General features: G+C 40.4%; 2 protein-coding genes and 1 long non-coding RNA gene across 6 annotated transcripts in view; 1 reads left to right on the top strand and 2 right to left on the bottom strand.

The window, feature by feature from the left end:
* Positions 1–117: 117 nt before the first annotated feature.
* ccpg1 (cell cycle progression 1) lies at positions 118–12801 on the bottom strand. 3 transcript variants are annotated; one of them, XM_030722263.1, is made up of 11 exons: positions 12636–12801; positions 9329–9418; positions 8805–8910; positions 8023–8108; positions 7751–7925; positions 7562–7657; positions 5233–5580; positions 4648–4727; positions 3617–3742; positions 1945–3236; positions 118–644 (listed from the first exon to the last, which is right to left on the bottom strand). In XM_030722263.1, the coding sequence occupies exons 2-11, from the start codon at positions 9386–9388 to the stop codon at positions 452–454; spliced, it is 2562 nt and encodes an 853-aa protein (XP_030578123.1). In that variant the 5' UTR covers positions 9389–9418; positions 12636–12801; the 3' UTR covers positions 118–451. The 3 variants fall into 3 exon arrangements, with proteins under 3 accessions (XP_030578123.1, XP_030578134.1, XP_030578139.1); XM_030722274.1 differs by having other exon boundaries at positions 7562–7654; XM_030722279.1 differs by lacking the exon at positions 7562–7657.
* LOC115774875 (uncharacterized) overlaps positions 12326–21799 on the top strand; it is a 61594-nt gene continuing 52120 nt past the window's right edge. For both annotated transcript variants that reach the window (XR_004019216.1, XR_004019217.1), the window contains exon 1: positions 12326–12886. This is a non-coding gene — a long non-coding RNA (uncharacterized LOC115774875). The remainder of the gene's footprint in view (positions 12887–21799) is intronic.
* prtga (protogenin homolog a (Gallus gallus)) overlaps positions 15774–21799 on the bottom strand; it is a 29216-nt gene continuing 23190 nt past the window's right edge. Inside the window, exons 15-19 of the mRNA XM_030722338.1 lie at positions 20414–20593; positions 20198–20321; positions 19975–20116; positions 19648–19761; positions 15774–19427 (exon numbers count right to left, since the gene is read on the bottom strand). Of these exons, the coding sequence (XP_030578198.1) occupies positions 19062–19427; positions 19648–19761; positions 19975–20116; positions 20198–20321; positions 20414–20593 (926 nt within the window). The 3' untranslated portion in view covers positions 15774–19061. The remainder of the gene's footprint in view (positions 19428–19647; positions 19762–19974; positions 20117–20197; positions 20322–20413; positions 20594–21799) is intronic.

Genomic DNA, 21799 nt, shown 5'->3' with positions numbered 1-21799 from the left:
AAATTAAGTTCGAGGTGGAATGATAGAAAACAGCATGTGAGCTCTCACATCACACAAAACTGTTAGAGTAGCAGCAAATTAAAACTATCAAACTGAACACAGAAACATCCTGATGTGTTTTTTTTTTTTTTTTTTTTTTTTTTTGCCTCAATGAACATTTTCTGCTATTTTTAAATGAAGGTGATGTGGCTGAACATGGAAAAGTGCTCATTGGGTCTAAAAATTACAAGCCAAAATTGAAAGAATGGTTCAGTTTAACATCTTAGATGAACTCAAACGGGTCTAGATAGACCACATCTTCCATTCAAACTTAATAATGATTACTTCACCAAACACCACAGAGCTCATGGACGTTCAGTAGCATTCAAAAGTTGTGCAAACTTAAAATAAAAAAAAAAAAGACTTTGCAACTGAAATGTGTAGCCATCCTATTAAACTAGCAGAAATCATTTCAGTATTTGGGGTCAAAGGGCATCGGGCCCAGTTCTATTTTGACATCAGCCATGTGTCTGTCTGCGTTTCTTCCTGATCGGCTCCACTTGCGTTCGCTGTGGGGTCGAGATCGAGCTCGCTGCTGCTTACGCTGTTCGTGCTTTGCCTTCGATTCCTCCTTTGAGTCTGCGTCGGGCCCTTCAAATGGCCCGCTGGATGATTCAAACACAAAACATAAATGAAGGACATCACTGTGAGCCTGTTAATATAAATTTTACATATACACATATGAACCAGGCGGCGTGCTAATGTGGAAGAAAACATGCATGAGCGCCTCCAGTCCAAACTCAACGAAGCTAATGTTGGGGACAAAATGTGTATTTTCTGAGTATTTTTAGGTTATTGATTGAGCTGCACATCTGTTACCATGGCAACAGTAATTTCTGGGAATTGTCACGGTGTGGCTTCACATTACTGTAAAACGATGGCTGTCAGTCTGTTTTATTAAATGTGAATGCTAAAATGTAAGCAGATTTCAGCAGCTTTCTTTATGGAAGTAGTTGCCACATCACTAATTTACTAAGAAAGCTTGAAGTTACTGAGACAAGTTAGAGGTGGTCCACTGGACTCCAGCTTACTGAGTGGGTTAATAAGGATCCAGTGAGCTCATTAAAACACCTTATTAAGGTTTGTACAACCCTAGAAATCATTGATAATTCTACATTATTGTATTAAGTTCTACATACAATAATTAATTGTACCTAGAACCAATCTGAGAGTGACTACAGTCAGTCCGAGTTGGACTGTGACTGTTTGGAGACAGGTTGCCTCTCACCAGGTGACCTGTTCAACCCCACTCTGATCAAAAGTGGCGGCACCGAAGTTGAGGGTGTCGCACAAGCAACAATTTGCAATCGGTTGCTGAACGCAAAAAAAAAAAAAAAAAAAAATACAAACACTGAGCAACCATCAATATTTAGTAGTCATAAGGAGGTTTGCACTGTATTTCTAATTGTGTCACCGAGTCATTGTGTATAGTTATTGAACCACCTTGACAAGCTCCACCCCATTTTTCTGTCAGCCTGATGGCTGTGAGGGTATCAAAGTCACCACTGATAAATCTCTTGGGTATTGATAATTGCTGTTGGTTAAAGGTTGAGAGGAGCTGACTTTTTCCAAAGATCTGTTTTTTTTTGTTTCAGTTACTTACATTTTTTTTCACAGCTAATTTGTTTTTAATGAAATTCACTATAATAACTTTGACCTGGACTCAAGTTTTACATTTGCTACATTTAAAAACGAAAAAAAATACAGGACTTTATTTTTCTTGTAAATTTATGGCTTGAATTTTGAGTTTTCTCTCTGAATCCTTATTTTTCCCAATTTTCAGTGGCCCTAATGCACCATCATAGGAAATCCCCAGAAGTTTTATAAATTATTCAAAAGATATAGAAAATTAAAATGGAGCATTCTGGATCATTTAGGAGACACTCTGTCAACACGTCTGCTTACCTTGGGCTGTAGCTCTTTGTGTACGTTTCTCCAAAGAAGTGTCTGTAGATATAGTCATCAAGATCTCCGAACGCATCATCATCGAGGCCGTGATACTTGTGCATGTCTGTGAGATAGTGTTCAACCCCACTCACAAAGTCTGTGAACAGCATCTTGTCATGGATGAACACACCGTTGCGGAAGAAGCTGCTGATGAATGTCTCCAGCTCCTTCCAATGGTGGAAGTGGTCGACCTCCTGATGCAGGTAGCTCTGCAGCAGCTTGTGAAACTCGTCGGCTCTGATTGGCTCCGCGCCTTTATTGAAGAGCCTCATAGACTCCTGGTAGGCACAGTCGAAAACCCCAGCGCATCCCTTAATGTGGGCTTTGTGGGTGTTTTGACCCCGATCTTGGTGAACTTTGTCTCCTGATTTTCGTGTGTTATGGCTGGAGTCCTGTTTGTGTCTGTGAAGAGGTTTGTGGAATCTGTGCTGCCACGACTCTTTTGTATTCTTCTCATTACATCTCTGTTTATAAAACCCTCGGGCTTTATTGATGAAGGTTGAGGCTGAATCCTTGAAATGTCTGAAAGTGGATTTGACAGAATCGGAGAACTTCCTCAGGTTCTCCTTCACGGCCTCTTTGGCTTTTTTAATCTGTTCCTTGTGGTGATGCACAAACTCTTTGGTGGAGTTCTTCATAGCATCAAATGTCTCCTTCATTTTTCCTGCCATGCCCGGTTTTGTTTTTTTCACTTTGGGCTCTGTGTCTCCTTTGGCTCTTTCTTCTTTGGTCTCCACATACAGCCGCTCCCACAGGTCAGAGCGCTGCTGCTCGAAGCTCAGCCTCTTCTCCAGCTCCATCAGGCGGGACTGCAGCTCTTCTGCCTCTAAACCCGATTCCTTTCCGGGTCCAGGGAGGCGACTTCTCAGCTGACTCAGCTCCCGTCTCAGCTCATCCGTGACCTTCTTCTCTTTGTCGAGCTTCTTTCTCAGCATTTGTGCCTCAGCTATCGTGTTCTCCTGCTGGTCGTGGAAGTTTCTCATCAGCTGCTTCTCCTCCTCCAGCTGCTCTTTCAGCCTCTGGTTTTCTGACAGCAGTGAGTCGGCTCCAGCTCCCATCGACTCCAGATCTCTGACCTTAGAGCGCAGGTTATTCAGCTCCTCCTGTAAAGTGGACAAAGACTTTTCTTCACGCTGCAGGGAGCTTTTCAGCAGCTGGTTTTTAGCTGTTAACTTCTGCTGCTGAGACACCATGTTACTGTTCTCCTCGGCCTTCTGTTTCAGCAACATTTCCAACTCGTCTCTCTGGGCCTTGATGGGAAAAGAAGGAACAAAAACGAGGTAACATATGTTGTGATTATCTAAAGCAATCATACACTCACTAAAATTATTCAGCATTTGAGAAGTAAAACAAAATATTTTAGCTTTATTTTCCACCTGTCTTTATTGTAACTAGGTACTGACTGATACTGACTCATGTCGACCAATCAGAAGTAGCATTTACGGACATCAGTGGCCTGTTCAATCAATATTATGCTGATGAGCAGTGGGATAAAAAGCTAAGAGACTTTAAAGCACTTCAGTAATTCTTAAATTAAGATTTAAACAATTAAAACAAAAGGAAAAATAAAGAATTAGCTTATTGTTATTTTAAAACAACAGTATCAACCTGGATTTTCATAATCAGTTACCTGAATATGCGCCTGTTTCACAATGAGCTCCTCGTTCTCGTTCCTAATCCTCTCAAACTTCTCTGCCAGCAGTGAAATAACTCGCTGCTCATCCGTTTCTTCTCCGATAAACTTGGCCCACTGGTGCTAAAAAAGAAAGAAAACAAGTTATAATTCACAAAAGTCCTGCTTGTGGCTCCTCCCACATTTCAGCTCTGTTCCACATTATTTTTTTTTTTAATATATCAGGTATTTGTATTTGAAGAATATGGTTCATGGCAGGTGAAGTCCCATACCCTGGTTGTTAGTTCTGTATTTATTTCACATCTTAAAAGAGCAGTGGCGTCAAACATGTGGCCCGAGGCCAGTACCTGCGCCCCTGAGGGTCCCATTCAGCCCACTGGCTGGCTTTGCAAAGTGTGAAAGTGCAGTGAAGTCATTAAAGATCTCAGTTTTTCAAGAAAATGAAAAATTAATCATCTTTCACTTGGACTTATGGTTCCAGCTTTTTAAAAATCTCAGCTCTGGATGAAGTGAACGCTTTCAGAGCGTATAAGGTTCTAAGTAAAAAAATGGGTAAAATTTGGAGGGTTGTTTTGTTTATGCAACAGTTTAGTGGTCTGTCCCACTTGTGGTTAAATTGGGCTATACGTGGCCCATGACCTAAAATGAATCTGACACCCCTGTACAAGAAGGAACATAAATATCCACATTTAGTATTTAAGAGTGTGAGTGCCTGTTAACACTTTACGATATTCCTCATTTTGTGCACAATGACCCCAGACTTTAGTCTGTTAGTAAACTTTACTCTTTGGTAGATTTTCAAACTTTGTGATGGAGTTTGTTTTTACTGCACTATAGTAAATCAAATGTATACACGCTACATAGCAAACATCTGGTTAAATGATTAAATGAGCATTTAAGAATAAAAGCAAATAAAGGGGTAAATTATCCATGAAAGAAGTTACAAAAGGCACAGAAAAGTTCATGATTGTTGTTCTGCCAAAAATAATCTTGTTACGCCTCGTGCTGGGTCCTGTGCTGTCACTGACCTGGTCTGTAAAAGGTTGTTCTTCCACATCGCTCCCACAAATGAACTCATTCATATCAGCTTTCCGAATCTTGTCTGGCCCTGTAAGTGAAAGTTTATTCACATTATTTCCACACAACTTTAGGAATCGGCGGTGAGTGTGATAAAGCAGCAGCCTGCAGCAGCTGATCTTGTTTATAAAAGTCAGGAACACCATTATGAGGAACAAAAGCTGGACGAGTGTAAAATCTACTTTGATCTGGGAAACTGAGAACTGCAGCACTGATACAGCAAAGTACATTTCTAATGTTGAAATGGGAGACTGATGGACAGGTACAGTCAGCAGGACTGCTCAGGCCCAGAAACAGCTAAGTACAATTTTTTTTTTAAAAGATGTATGTTTTGGCTTTGCACCTTTATTATATAGTGACAGTTAGAAGCAGGAAGGGAAAAGGGAAGTGGGAGATGGCATGCAGTAAATAACCAGAAGTGGAATTGAACTCAGGGCTCTACAGTGAAAACACAGTCTACAGTACATGGGACACAGGTTGACCCATTTGAGGTCCAAGAACATTTACAGAGATCTCTTTAAAACGGAACTTCTTACCGTAGAAGTGACCAAAGCCCAGGCAGGCAACTATTAAAAGAGCGACGAGGATGCACGTGTTGATGATGCTGCCACCTCTGCCTTTCTGTTGAGCATCCGGAGCAGTGACTGGTCTCACTTCAGTCTGCTCCTCCTGCTGCTTCTTCTGTTCTTTAACCTCCTGCTCCTCCTCATCATCATCATCACTTGGGCGAGATTCCAACACAGCCTCCTCCTCCTCGGGGTCAGTCACAGTGTTTGTGGTACTCTTCCTCAACCTTCGTCTTCGTACGACAGTGCTGGTGCTCCGTTCAGCCTCGTCCTCGCTGCTGCTCGAGTTTGTCGCTGCTGGTGGCTGCACTGGGAAAACTACATTTAAAATATTAAAAAAAACAAACAAGTTTTACATAAAAGGGAGATGGTGCTATAGAAGAACAACAAAAAAAAGCAACACACATACAAACGGATTCAGAAAGCAGGCATCAGTGCAGTTAATCATGCAGACGAGTACTGGGATTAGCACTGATCCATCTGTGAAATGGTCTTTAAACATGTTAAAGGAAAAGTTCAACATTTTGGTAAAAAACAATGTTTGTTCTCTTTCTTCATGAGAGTCAGAAAATTAGATAAATTCAACCAATACTCCATCCTTTATTAGCATAAAGAGAAATCAAACCCCAAAGCTTCATGAGGCTTTCTCACCACTGAGAGCTATCAATTATCTCAGGGAAAGGGAATGAGCATGTTTTCCCAAGAGTGAAACTTCCATAAACAAGGAATATGTCAAAAAATAAGTTAAAACATTCCATGTCAGACTGGTTGCAAAAACAGACTGTACATAAAAGATGGTCAGAGCAGAGATGCATCCAATTTGTTGGGAAGCAACACTGGCAGTGACACCTTGTGGCAGAGAGCTGAATTTCATTCAAATATGACTAGCTGCCTTGTCCATCCACAGCAGCGCCATCCAGAGACACTAATAATCCACTGCATAGTTTCCTGTGCGCGTTTATGAACCAGTTTACTGAAATGTTAGGTCCTCTTTAACATTTATTTGCATTACATGCAAGTTGTTGAAGATGCTAATTAACAATTCCTTATGGTGGGTAACGTCTGCAGGATAGTTTGAGCATAGTCTTAAAGATATTGTTGTGTTACCTGAATGAACATGTTTTTGCTTCATTGTTAGCTACATTTACTATTTCTGTCTCTGTGTGGAGTAAACCAAAGTTATTAGAATTTAACATCAGAGTGATGTAAATTACAATATATATGTTTTCAGTGGCTCATTTTTTGTCAACAGTATTATGAAGCAGAAAACATTTTCATGTCATTTGGTTATGATGACATGAAAATGTTTTGTCAACAGCATTATGAAGCAGAAAACATTTTCATGTCATCATAACCAAATGAGGATAAACAAAAATAACAACATTAATCTATATCAAATATTTGGCTCACAGCTAGTACAGGACCAGTGGATACAAAAGGCTGCTTATTATTGTGCTATGGAGTTTGCCCTGTTGAAAAAATTAGCTGTGGATTATTACATGTTGTCTTACATTAACGTAATGTATGATCAAAACTGTGAGTGAGAAGGGTGCACAGCTGCTCCTTAGCACTACTTTTGGCTACTGTTATTAAAGCCACAGGTGATATTTTAGCTGTTCACCAGTATAGCTTTAACTAAAACTGGTATATCAGCAGCACACATAAAAAAAAATAAAAATTTAATAAATATTTGTTTAATTGAACATTCCCTCTCTGGAGCCAGTCCAGAGATTGTTCCTGCATCAACCAGCTCGCATTCAGAAAACTAGAGAGTTGAGACTTCAGTACCACTGATTAGATAAGTCATCACCATCCTGGTCTTTTGAAACTGAATGTGACAACAAGTCAGATCTGACTAAGAAACTGAGGGATACTGCACTTGTCTATCACAAAGTAGCCACAGCCTAAATTTTTTTTTTGGACTACTACTGGCACTATAATTTACTGAATTAACACTGAGGTAATAGATGTTGTTTTCTCATAGACTTTACACAAACAGACCTCTTTTCGAAACCGGATGAGTCACCAGCTGCTGGCCTTTAGAAAAAAAAATGTAGTTTAAGTGACTTCCACAGTGTTTTTCCTTTTGAAACCCACTCCATGTTTTACATACAGTCTATTGTTCTTATCTCAGTTCTCCACAAAGAAAATTAAAAATTTAAGTATTTCACTCAGGCACCCAGGCTTAACTGTCTGACAGTTCATCGCCTCACAATGATTCAGCTGCGTCAGGATTAGTTTCGAGCACTGCTGAGCAAGCTTAGCAAAATATCAGTCATTGCATTTTCAGTCAGGCCACCTGGAAAAGAGCGGCCTCCAGTGAGCTGGCTTCTCAGACGGCAGCTTAAGTTCATCAGAGTCTGTGGAAGTTTCCAGTGACTCAAAAACAAACCTGCTTTGGCAAACAGGAATGGAAGAAATGTTTGTGTTGTTGTTTTTTAAAGATGCTGGAAATAAAATCAGCTATCTTCGGTGTGTGCAGTCCTACCAGTGTCTGCAGCACTGAAGGTATACTGGCTGCTGCAGGAGGTCCCGAGGTAAAGATCTTCACTGGTGGCCACCTCCTCTTCATGCTCGTCCTCCTTAAAGTCTGGCAGAGTCACGATGTCGGAGAGATCGCTGGAAGATAGCACGGGCTCTTTCCCTGCGGCTTCGCCTCCATCCTACAGACAATACGATGAAGGAAGACAAGTTATAAAGTGAGAAGCAGGAAAGAGGCTCTGGATTAATTATGCGCAGGTCGTTTTCAGGTCCTCTCACCTCCGGGGCGTTCAGTGTCTCAGCTAAAGTTTGTTCTCCCAGAGTGTTATCCAGTGAATGGTCTGTCCTCTCTTCAGCACACACAGCTGAAAATATGAGAAATTATGCAGCACAAATGTGTCATTTTAACAGTCATGGTCAGAGGGGTGTAATGGGTTAGCATGATCATTTGAGCCAAAAGCTTTCAGTGTCACGGAAGTGTCTCTCTTTTTACCTGGCTAAATCACTATGGTGACTTATGCTGAACACGTACCCTGTTCTGGAGCAGGTTATGATGTTTTTCAGGTGTTCAGAGTTTTGATTTAAAGTTGACTGAGTGAGCCACATGTTGACTGATTCTTTCAGTACTTTCTGTATGCTCCGAGTACAATAAAGAACCTCTGAATAAGGGAATACATAATATTTCAAGCTTTTTTTTTTTGTTTTATTTTTGATAATTATGGCTCACAGCTCATGAAAATAAAAAATCCAGTATCTCAGATTATTAGAATTATTTATTTGCTTCACTCACACAAAGAGGAAAATATATCAAAAAGTGGTACCCATGTTAAGCCAGAGTTTGCATGCCTGGTAAAAACTGGGAAGGAAAACTTAACACACAGCTAGAAATAACTGACACTACAGAAAAACAAAGAAAATTTGCTTCAATTAGTTTTATAAAGTAGCAAAAATGACTAAAATGACTTTCTCTTTACTGGCTTATAATTTTTATAATGTCAAACTGGCACCATTAACCAAAGTTACATTTAGACAAAAAAAACAAAAACCAGAAGGATCTTTACCAGCAGATGCTGAAGCCTGAACATCCTGCACCACTGATTCTTCCACCAGAGGGCGCTCTACCAGCTCAGCTCCGTACTCCGATCCCAAAGTCTCAATATCTGAACCCTGTGAACGGAACACAAACATTAGAGCTGGAAATGGTGGATGAGCTTAATATTTTCTAAATAAATGACAATTAACTATTCAGAAAGGGATGCATTTAGTGGTGATTTAGAGCTGTGAACAACCAGCTGTAAATCATAAAGAAAGAAATTCTCCTTTTGAATAAACAAAAGTTTGCAAGAAGCTAAAGTTCATCAGTGCAATCTGAAGAAAAATATTTAAAATTTTCTTTGTTAATTGGAAAAAAGACCAACACATAAATACAGTATAGTAAAGTTTATAATGTAACATAACTGTTCAACGTGTTCAACAGTTCATTGACATTTTGTATTTAATGAACCATCCAGACCTGATGGTAAATGCTAAAAACCGTAAGAGGGCAAATGAAAACAGCAGGATAAACAGAGGAAACGATTTATACCTCATTGCTGATAATGGTCCAGCCACAGGAGGACTCTGCATCACTGGAGGTCTCTGACATTTCAGTCAGCTGTCAGCAGCACACAGGCGTCTGGAAGAGAGAAGAACAACACCTGAACTCGAATGTGTGCACAGAGGGAACGGAGCACCATTTTCAAATTTACAACAAACTTAAAAGTCTTTAAAAGCTTTACACAAGTAGAGAAACAGCACTCAAAAAATATTAGATTAAAAAAACTGGAGCAAGCACTGGTGGAAAATGGCTCCTGGGAGTCTTATTATATTATTACGCAGACACGCATTCCTCTAAAATGAAGCATAAGTCTCAAATAGAGTAAATAAATCCTCCAGTATTTCACTTCGATGCAAGTTCTTCAGTTATGCTGCACCACCTTTCCTGTCCTGTCCATAAACTGAAACCTGAGCTGCTGAGCAAAACACTTTATGAAGTCACATTCAGTCACATTCAAATGTGAGCAGCACTGAGGATGCAGCCATCAATTAAACCATTCAGCACCACCACCCACAGCCTGCTACAGCAAAGGTCTCACCATCTTTGTTTCACAGGAACACCACAATAAATACACATAACAGTGTAACAGTGCAGGCAGTGACACAGACAGTTGCAGTAAACATGGCGTTAAACACATTTTGACTTTTTCATTTACTTTTTTTTTTTTTTTATTATTATTATGGCCAACTGACTCAGACTATCCCTGCTGCTCAGCCTGTTGTACAGAGTGAAAAGTGAAGTTAGATGCGCAGGTAAGAGTGGAATCGCATGCAACTAAAATTTTCTGAATCATGGCACATCCTGTTTATAGAGCAGGGATATCTTTCTCACCATTTTACCACCAAGTTAGATATAACCACCCCCCACAGCAACTAATATAACTTAATCCATCCGTCACACGGCACTCAGCTGACCTGCGGTGTCACTTTACATTCAACGTAAGTCAGGAACAGACTGTGGCTGCAGTGGGGCCCCTGCTGAGCTCCATTTATGCCCAAGACAATATGCTGTAGTGAAAAGATAATGAAGACCTATATGCCACAAATTTACACCTGGGGGGGGTCCAACTCATTTTAGTTTGTGGACCTCATCTTACTGTAACACATGAATATCTGTGTGCTTAATTTCTCTGACTGCACACTCCTCCTACACAATGAGGAGTTGAGCTGCCAAGCTTGGCACACAGGTACATCTGAGACCCCTGAGGGTTCTTACCTATATCAGACGTCCTTGTGTTGCCTAGCAACCCTGTAGCAACAGGCTAAAATAACCTGTTTTAGCCTTCATTTAGAGCCAGACCAATATAAGATTTTTAAGACTGACACAATACTTGCTGATTTAAAAATCCAACATTCACACATATCAGCCTAGATATATTTTAAATACATTAACAGAATTCTCTAACATTTGTTTTACATAGGTATTTATTTACTTATTTATGGATTTTTTATTTTTATTTATGGACTCTGCTGTGATAGACAAACTATGCAACGTCAAGTTCATAATATGTTTCAATATGTTTTAGTATTCGTTAACTTGGTAAACTTTATAATCCCAACTTGCCTGATGAGCCCTTGATGGACGTGTTTATTGAGACTCTGGATGTCTACAAGACTGTGAGTCAACTGCTTTCAAAACATTTTGAGATTTGACTGCAACTGTTTCCTAAATATTGCTTCCGACATACATACGAAATGCAATAATACTTAAAAAAAAAAGACTAAAACTAACACTGAATCTAATACAAACCTAAACTAAGACTAAATATTTTCAAAACACTATAAACTAAACTGAAATGACCCACTCAAACCCACTCTGAAAACTAAGTGAAACTAAAGTGAATTAAAAACAAAAAGTCAAAACTAAACAAAAATTAAAACTATTGACAAAATACCAAACTACAATAATTCTGGTTCAGGGGTGTTTTGCCCACCTCTTCTTTACATTTTTAATTTTCAATTATCAGCCATTATAAATGCCAATAGAGAAAGATTCAGAATAATGAATTAATTAATGTGCCTGATGATAAACAGTCTGAGATGTTTTCAGAAAAATAAAATCATCATCACGGCTCATCGGGATGAACCACTCTGAGAAGTAAATCTGTAAAACTACAGAAAAAGTACAGGTGGCTGTAAGCTGACTTTGTCCTATAATTAAAAAAATGAAAATGTTCTGTTTTCTTAAGGCTGTAAAACTGATGACAGACACTAACAGTTCAGTCTCTTTCTTATTAAGAAATTACAGTGAAAAGTCCAAAACGTTTACATTTTGCAAAGCCAAAAAGTGATTTAAACTACTGTAAATGACTTGTTGGCTTACACTCTGTAAAACATATCTCTCATGGTTGATATCAAGTCATTTTGAGCCAGAAACAACATTCCTGTCACAAAGTTGAAGCTGCAATCAGTTTTAGGCAAAGTGACTATCGTATATCCTTTATTTATTCAGGTAAAAAGTGTCATTAATATTAAAAAAATAAATAAAAAGTCTTCTTCAAGAGAGATGTAGCTGAGAAGGCAGCAGAAATTCTAAGAATATATCACATTTCTATAAAGATATTTTACAAGGACTGGACTGATAATGTAGGTACAAGTAAACAGCTGATTTCTCGATTTTATTTATAACCCCTTCATAAATCCTGCTGCTACAGGGTGTTTACAATATAATCAAAGATATAATCACTTAAGAAAAAAAAGCAACACATACACACACACACACAAAACAGCCTTGTTGTGGCCTGTTCTAGCCTGCGGCTGCATGTTTGACAGCCCTAATCTGCACAATACTGTAACAAACCTTCCCTTCAGGCAGTCCCAAACTGTGTGATCCCCCCCCCCCCCCCCCCAATCCGGGTACATGTTATCCTGCTGATCTGCTTTAACCCCAGCTGATGCCTCACCACCACCACCGCCACCAAAAAAAGGCTGGGCACGAGCTGATAAACAAAGGAAACAGCGCCATCTGGCGGTGAGAGGCCGGCAACAGATGATGCCACAGCCAAGCGCACGGCCTCTCGCTGAAAACACCCGCGGTTTGTGTCTAACGGACAGATCAGCGGACAAACCTGCAGCCACTAACTACACAGGACATCAGCTTCGTCTGCGGACATTAAATAACCACATTTAGCGGCTGTTTCGCTGCCACTGAACTAACTTCAGAGGCTTGTTATTAACGTCGGCTCTGTAAACATCGTCGGAACGTATAATTTCAGCCGTCTCGGCAGTGCCCGTTGTTTTTAACAGCCGTTTAACGTTACGGCAGCCTCGAGTGTGACATAAACGTCTAAACTCACCAGTGTTTTGTTTCCAGCGACGGGCCAGCTGTTTGCAGGAAGCTCCACAGTTATTGCAGGATATACCCGAGCCAGTTGATCCGTTAACGCTGCGCAACATGCTAGTACGAGGGAAATGTAGTTTTTAAAACGTGTAGTTGGACACATGACGGAACGGCTTCTTCCATCAACCAGAACTACATTTCCCATGAGGCAACGCGGTGGCCAAACAAGTTCAGCGAGGGTGGAGTGAAAATCCCCGTGCGGCTGAGGTAGAAAAAAACATAAAAACAAAACATAAACAAGGAAGGGTGACAAAGCAGAGCAACCATAGCAATTAAGAGGACGGAGACACGAGAAAAAACAAACCTTTTAATGAGTGTTACATGTTTTTTAGATATGCAGCATAAGCAGGAGATTAGAGAAGCATAACTGCAGTGCTGAAAACTTTAACTGTTCATAAGGAAACACGTGGTCGGTGTTATTGCGGACTCAAGTTGCTTGTCTGTTGCAACAGACTTAATGAATGCGTAATATGTTGCTCGACTGGTTTAGGAAAACAGTGTTGCAGTCCAACAAATACTAAACATTAGAAGAGGTTTGGTTAACTAAAAATACTACTTTGTAAGAAGGGCAGAAAAAGAAAAAAAACGGAATAGAATAGAATGCCTTTATTGTCATTATACAGGATGTTAAGAATGTAAAATGAGATAGTGGACTGTAACACCACAAAGTACTGTACTGGAATATTGTAAGCTAAATGTTAAGGTAAAGCGTCACAACTGTGAAGTGTGCAAATACAAGCGGCAGAAATGGCTGGCCTCTCCCTTAAAGATAGCGGTGAGGAGTGCGGCCATTCGGGAGGGGCTCAGAGTAGAGCCGCTGCTCCTGCACATCGAGAGGAGCCAGTTGAGGTGGCTCGGGCATCTGACTCGGATACCTCCTGGGCACCTCTTGGGTGAGGTGTTCAGGCATGTCCTACCGGGAGGAGGCCCTGGGGTAGATCCAGGACACGCTGGAGCGATTATATCTGGGGAGAGGGAGGTCTGGGCTTCTCTGCTTAGGCCGCTGCCCCCAGATAAGCGGAAGAAAATGGATGGACGTTAAAACGTGTTGAAACTGTATGCAAGTGCCCTTCATCCAATCAAACCGCTTGTTTTGGTGTTTCTTTGTCTCCGATTGATCTGAGTTAGCTTCTAAAGTTACTTCCTCCAAATCATCAGTGTGTCTATTAGACCCCATTCCTTTTAATCTTAATTATGATCACTCTATCTGGCTATGTGCTAAAGGGTTTTAAGGTGGCAGTAATTAAACCATTACTTAAAAAGTCATCACTTGACCCAGCTGTCTTAGCTAATTATAGGTTTCAGAATTCATCACAGTACAGAAACCACATCAGTGAAGGTTACAAATGATCTTTGTACGGCCTCTGACAGTGAACTCATCTCTGTGTTTTCCCTGCTAGACCTCAGTGCAGCTTTTGATGTTCACCAAATTTTATTACAGAGATTAGAGCGTGCTGTAGCTATTAAAGGTACTGCTGTGGTTAGATTCATACCTATTGAACAGACTCCAGTTTGTTCATGTAAACGGGGAGTCTTCTTCACGCACACTAAGGGTAATTATGGAGTTCCACTGGGTTCTGGGCTAGAATCAAAAACTACAATCTACCAAAGTCTGTCAAAGTGAGAGTAGAAATGCCACAGGCACAGAGTGCAGTACTATACATATACAACAAAGATAAAAACAAAATAAATGAAATGTAAAAATGTAGATAAATAAGATTAATAAACTGACATTGTGCAAGAGAGTAGTTCAAATTGCATTAATAAATAATATGTACACTAGGAATCAGAAAGACCTTTGCGGGAAGGTATAATACAAAAATGTGTGTGTAGGATCTTATGTCCCGACAGGTGTGTTCACCTGTCACAGAGAGAGGAGTTATACAGTTTTAGAGAACGGTAGGAATGATTTACTGAAGCGTTCAAACTGCAGTCTGGTAGAGCACATTTATGACTAAAAGTGCTCATTTTTGTAATAAAGGGTGCTTTAAAAAAGTAAATTTATTATGACCAACTCATGGGAAAAAAGCAAAACATCTTTATCCATCCATTCTCTTCCGCTTTAACTTTAAGAGTTCAGACTCAAGTAAAACACCTCAGAACTGGACTTCAGTATTGAGTAAATAAGAGGGACCGTAAAATATCACAGTTTAAATCCTGTTATACCAGTTAGAGCAAGGCTGCAGGTGACTGCCTAATGTTAAGATCTTGTATCGTTTAAAAGAATTTTTTATTAACAGGATTTTTTTCTTAGTCAAGTTACCCCCCCCCAAAAAAAACAAAAAAACAAAAACAAAACTTAAAGCCAGTGTTTAAACTGTACAAAGAAGTAAAGTGACCGGGCAGAGGTACAAATAAAATGAATAAAGACTGCATTAAAACAGCAGACCTTAGAGAGAATTTTTGTATTTTTATTTAAATTGAGAATCAGACTTTTTCATTATTAGTTGTTTGTATAGAAACTCCTATCTAAAAATTTTTGGAAACTTGCAAGTCATTCAACTGGCACAGACCAAATATAACAAAACATTAAGCAGAAATATCAGGTAACATAATTACAAAAAGGTACATTCAATTTCAAAGACTTGAAACCTGCTTCGTCCTGATGGATGAGCAGCTGTGGGTCCCCCTGAGTCTTGACTGTAAATGACCCGCAGCGCTCCACCGCACAGGGTTAAAACATTACTGCAGAAGACTGTGTTTTAACCCGTCACATGCTTTCAACATTTATGAGATGAAAAGCAGATCAACTTCCCAGGTCCCATGTTTGATGACTGTACACGTCAGCCTTCAAATCTTACAGACATTAAGGACCCCAAACATATTTCATTTGTACTTCTAACAATATGGAAACAAACTCCAGAGGTAGCACTCATGTACCTGCATGAACTACTGAAGGGTCCAATGCAGAACCTGCACGACCGCAGTGGTGACGTGTGCGTAACTATCACGACATAAATCAGGCCCTTAAAGCTCTTGTAATGCAGGACATCTGAAAACACAGACTCAAACTCTTCTTTTACTTTGCAAAAGCAGGAAAATAGGATTCAATGTATCAACCCCCCCCCCCCCCCCCCCCCCCCCTTTTATCCTGAAGGACACCAGATGATATTGTGGGAAATGAAATGATTATGAGACACTCTGTAACATTTCCATCCTGCTCACATCATGCAGTAAGAATAAAATGAATATGACAGCACTGGAAATAACATTCCACACAAAGATAGGATGATTTTAAATTGATCTCTCGCCAATATGCAACGGTGACCTTTTAATAAAATTCTTTGGTTTGCTTCTTAAAAAGAAATTTAACTGATTGTGTCACCTAAATATTTCACATGATTGAATCCTCTGCAGAGTCCTCTGATTAAAGATACAGAAATGTGCTGACTTGTGCACCCACCAGTGTTCTAGAAGATCATTTCATTTCCACTTATGAGCGCTTAGAATGAACTCAAACTAGAGTAATAATATAAAAATGTACTTTTGACATTTTTCCTTCTAATTTTTTTACACATTCACAGCAGACAAACGAGTGGGTGCACTTTGGCACACAACTGCACTGTTACAACACAGACTGACAATCCATATAAAATACTGTATTTAACTCTTATAACATTCACTTACACGATACAGACATGTGTTTGCTTCAGTTTTTGAGGAACTCTGCAACAGGATACTTTGGCTCGTGTGCATAAAGTTGATTAGTCATCATCCGTCCATTCAGTGCCCGTGAATCCTGCAGGCACTCCCACAGAGTTTTAACCCACAACTCTCCCTATTTCCTTTTTGTCCCCAACCCCCCACCTTTTTTTTTTTTTTTTTTCTGTCGTGGGTCAAGGCCACTAATGTGCAAGGCTTTGTTTGAGGATCAACTGATCTCCAAAGCTGAGTTTCATCTTTGGTCTTTGGTTTCAGTTATTTCAGCCGAAGATCAGTTGAGGAACTAAAATAAAAGCAAAGCGTCACAGTCACCGCTGCACATTGGCACTACTTTCCAGACAAGTGCTAACCTGTATCTACTCTAAAGCAAAGCAAAAATACTTGGAACAAAAGTAACTACAAAGTACATCATCCTCTAACAAAAATAGACTTTTTCTAAGTAAATGTTGTTCATTTGATTCTTCACTTCAGTCTCTGATTAAACACTTCCACTACAATCACTCTTCACGTGTTGCATCCTCACGTGGGGCGTCTCCCTCAGAGAGATTAGGCTTTGGTTTGGGCGTCTGAGGGACGCTGTCCACATTAAGGCCAATTATAAAGCTTTTCCATACCGACATGCTGCTGCAAGCACTTCTGGTGTGAATCTTTACACAGGTACATTGAAGAAGTCAACAAACTGACATTAAAGGACCCACAGATGTGTCCGTCTGTGGGGAGAACAGCACAAACATCTGAGCTACTGGCACATAATGTCAGAGATACATTCATAGCGTTTTCTTTGAGGCAATTCCACACGACAACAGCTTAGTACTGAGAAGATACCCTGTCAGTCCATCATATAACACTAAACGTACTAAACTTTGTTCCCTGAGTTTAGGAAAACAATAAAAGACAATAAAATAATTCTTAAACGAGGTAGTATAAAACAGGAGTAGCAAGGGCAGCTGCACACTGACATACAAAGCAAAATTCAGACATTCATTATCACACCATTACTCAATAATGGATCAAAACTGAACAAAAACCTATTAATACTGGCTCAGTACCTCAGCGACATCTGAGGGGATAAATAAACTGCAAGTGTGTTTTACATCCTTCCATCCACACCACAGGTGGAGCGAGGGGAGCGAGCTGCAGCGCCCTTACCATCCCGTACATCAGAACAAAGCAAGGAGAAAAGACGAGGAAGTATAACATGTAATGTAACTGAAGCAGCCCATCACACAACGCAGGTATAAGTAGTTATTAAATACACAGTGGGAGGTTTACCCTGAGGCAAACCGAGGTAGATAATCAGCAAAAAGGACCTCCCTTTCGCTCCAGTGATAAACTCTTAAATAGTATCAGAAATGTCACTATGACACTCCCTTTAAACATTCATGGTGGGTGAGAAAAATATACAAGCAAATAAAGAGAAAATAAAAACAGACAGTGAAAGAAAAAGAGAATGAAGTTAAAAAAAAAATCAAATGAGCTTTCCTGCCAAGAAGAGAAAAAAAAACAAACAAAAAACAAAAACAACTCTCACACTCACATTCACACCAGCAGTTTACCTGCACCTTAAAATGACATTATCAGGTTTATGTGGTTGAGTTTCAGTGAGATCTTATTGCTGCTTGTTCTCCTTTGGTGTAGAGTTGGATAAGAAGATTGGTATCGCTCACATCTTATTTGCTTTAATTTGACGCTACAGTGGGCAGCTTAGCTTGGCTCAAAGACCTCACTAGAAAAACAGAAACACTATTCAGGTTACCGAATTATTGGTATTTTACAGGTGGGAAAACCCCTCCCTCTGTGACAGGTGGACAAGAGATGACAGCAACACATCTCTGCAGAACTTTCATCTTTAAAATGAATTCCTATGTCAGTTATGTCAGACTAAACTGACATTCTTGACAGGTGCATGTGTGCAATGTAATTCACAATGCAAAGAGCCACACATTTCAGTGACATTTAAATACAATTTGGTTACTGAAGAATGGGATTAATGGATTCAAATAGCTTTACAATATATAGCCAGCATTTTTATGGACAGTATTTAACCTCCTCCATTAGACTGTGCTCACTTGTGATGGTTTCCTGCATGTTTTTGAATTTTAGTCAGCCTACTAGTCTTTTTTCTGTTTAAAAGGTGGTTTAATTAATTGCCAGGAACACTCAGCCTAGAACAGCTGTAGAAACACTCACCAGCAGATCTCAATCTCTCTGATTATCATGCTTATGTCACTTTTGATTTATGGAGGGGTATGTACCAGGCTATTTCTTAGCTCTGCAATGCAACTAACACAACAAGTCAAACTCAGAACACCTCATGAATCCACAATTTTTCTTTAAACACTTAAACCCTTTAAACAAGTGAGAGGCAACATGTATTTTTGAGTTGCAGAGGTGCTGAAAGGTGGATTTTGTCACCTCTTTATATTGCCAGGCTAGATGTTTCCACGCTTCGTGCTAAGCTAACCAGATGCTGGCTGCAATTTCATATTTGACAGACATAAGAGTGCTTTCAATCTTCTCATCGAACTTTCCACAAGAAACATCCCATGGTGGAACTATTCCTGTCATTTTTCATTGCCCTCATTGGCATGCAGTGGGAATAAACTAAAAAACAAAGCTGTGGTGAGTGCACACACTTTTATATGATGCGAATGTTTCTTTAAGTAAACTGCTGCCTTCACAACCTCACACGCAAGCACACAAGTTCACAGCCACGCCTTCACACTTTGCTCTGGGCTTCGTGATGACAGCAGCTGGTATTGAATAATTCCTCCGCCTTCTGTCTAGTCTGACTTTCTTCTGACAGCTTGTTTGGCTCTTCACCGCAACGGCTGCAGTCTGGCTCTCTCTCATCCTCCGCCGTGGGGGACGGCAGGTGGCTGCTGGGACCAGAGGACAAGTTGGCCAGCTCTGTTTCATCGTGAGAATAGCGACCTGAATCACCGGTTGCGTGGCTGCCCTCGCTATTAGAAGATCCCTCCGTGTCGCCGGGACGCAGGGTGGTGGGCTGGCTTGGAGAAAGCTCCTCTTCGTAGGTCAGCACTGTGGTGCCAGGATGGTAGGAGACAGCGTCACGTCTTGTGTTCTGCAGCACAGAGAAAGAGTTTCTCTTATTGGTCTGACTGTTCATGGCTCAGTTTCACAGCTGCAGAGAGCTTAACGTCACGAACAAACCACCAGAAACAGATATCATTCTGTCTTCACATGAAATCATCTAAGCTAGGAGCTTCTAATCGAGTAGTTGTCTTCAGGTTTGATCATCTGATGATCACTTAATGAGAAGTACTCATCCTTCTTAATCTTACCTGTGTGGTTTTACTCTCCTCTTTCACATTACTGCTGAAGGAGAACCATTTCCTTTTCCTCTCAGCGGTGCACTGAACTGGGCCGAGAGAATTAATGATGAGATCTGTTCCACCCTGCAAGAAAAAAAGAAAAGTAGCTTTATTACTATTTAAACTACTGTGTAAGCAGTTCTCATCACATCTCTAATTATAAACCTGCACTGTCACATTGTTGAATTAGTTTGTTTACAATTTCATATTTCTCAAAATGTGACTACCAGTTAACACATTTAATTAAAATATTTAAAAGCTTTTTCTGGATTTTAGCGTCCATGTAATGTGCTGTACCTTAGCATCAAGGAAACGGTTTTGACTCATCATTGGCACAGTCACATCGGCATTCTCAGCTTGTCCTTCAGAGGCCGGAGGTCTTGCACCTGCAGCAGATGTGCTCACTCCTTCTCTGTATGTTTTCACAGCGGAAAATTTCCTGGAGGGACACAAACGTGATGTTTTCAGAAAGGAAATCTGGATGCAGGACTTGGTCACACTGCTCAGAGATACTGGGTACCTGTTTTTGCCTCTGCAGACAATGATGAAGGCACAGATAATGATGCAGATGAGAGCGATGCAGACTCCCACACTTATACCGGTCATTGACTTTTGATCCAGGTGGTAGAAGCTATCAGAAAACACTGTGGACCAAGGAAACACTGTCAGGTTATCATCTGACTTTTTAAAAAAGTAAACCTTCTCATTTGGAAGACATCATGCTGGTGTCACTGACCTGTGGAGTGTGTGGAGCCACGAGGGAGCCGGAGATCGAGACCAGGGGGAAGATCTTCTCGTACTGTCAGCTCCACCGCGTGAGAAAACGGTCCGTCACCCATGTCGTTGGATGCTGAAACCTTCACCAAGTAAATCTGGCCGGGCTTCAGGTTCTCCAGCAGTGCCATGGTGATGGTCCCTGTTGTGAGATTAGAGTCTGTCTGAATAAACTGGTGTGATGATTGCAGCCCTCATACCATAAAAGAAGCAAAGACCACGAGATTCTCTGTCTAATAGCACGATAAACACATTTCCCTAAAATTTGTCATGTGTAGTTACTTGTGAGGCCTAACTAAGATAATATGACAATGCAGTTTAAAAATAATCCTGTTTTACTGTCACAACAAATCTTTGATAACTTGTTTACGCTCTGCCCAGTCTGCTCGGATCAGCTGGTTGTTGTTTGTGGCAAAGAGTGTTCCCGACAGGAAAGTTGCAGAGCACCCTCTGGTGGACAAACTATACAATGTCAACACCCATAACCAGGTCAAAGGGTGTTTCTCCTATCTCTTCTTTTTAAATTTTCCTTTTTCATCTACTATAAATGCAGATACTGATATAACGGCAAATAGCTAATATTGGCCAATAACTCGGCCATTGGTGAGACAATCACGGAGTTTTGATTTAACTACATTTAGCAGTAACCTTTAGAAATTAACTGGACATTTTGGGAAATACAAAATAAATATGTTGTTGGATCAACGAACCTGGAAAGATGGGGAGTCAGCCCTCCTGCTCCATGCACAGGGGATATCATCGGATCAAAAACTTTAAGTCACTTTTTAAAATGTTCAAACCGTAAAAAAATTAAGTGTAAAAAAAACACTAAATTCCAAAAAGCAAAGACTAAAAATCTTGAACTAAAAAAGGTCAAACATAAAACAAGCCTTATTGGAGATGCTACATCTCTTCTGAGGGGACGAGCTGGGGTCAGAAGATCAGGGCTTGACCAGTGCCAACCAACCTTCACACCACAGGTTCCCAGCAGTGACTGAAGAGAGGGAAGGAGCTTAATTTGAGAAGAGGGGGCTGGGCTGGGCTGGCTTTGTGAACAGCTTCACATTTGACCCCTTTGCCAGTGGCAGACTGGGAACTGTGGGTCTTTTTCATCGGTTTCCTGGGGTCATCTGCTCTTAAAAAACACCTCCACTGCCTCACAAACCACACACAGCAACAGCTTCAGGACAGAATTTGTTCTTTTACTCTGTTTTTGCTCGGGGGAGGGAAAGGATGTTCTATGATTTTGTAATTGACAAAATTCTGAACCACAAACAGCAGAAGTGTAAATTCAACCTACAAAGACAAAACGTTTGACTGGCTGCACTACAATCTTCTCTGATGGGCT

This window comes from Archocentrus centrarchus, chromosome 3 (genome assembly GCF_007364275.1).
Source record: "Archocentrus centrarchus isolate MPI-CPG fArcCen1 chromosome 3, fArcCen1, whole genome shotgun sequence".
In the NCBI taxonomy this organism is placed as follows: domain Eukaryota; kingdom Metazoa; phylum Chordata; class Actinopteri; order Cichliformes; family Cichlidae; genus Archocentrus; species Archocentrus centrarchus.
The sequence above is the reverse complement of the archived record's forward strand: the minus strand, read 5'-3'. Positions and strand labels throughout refer to the sequence as shown.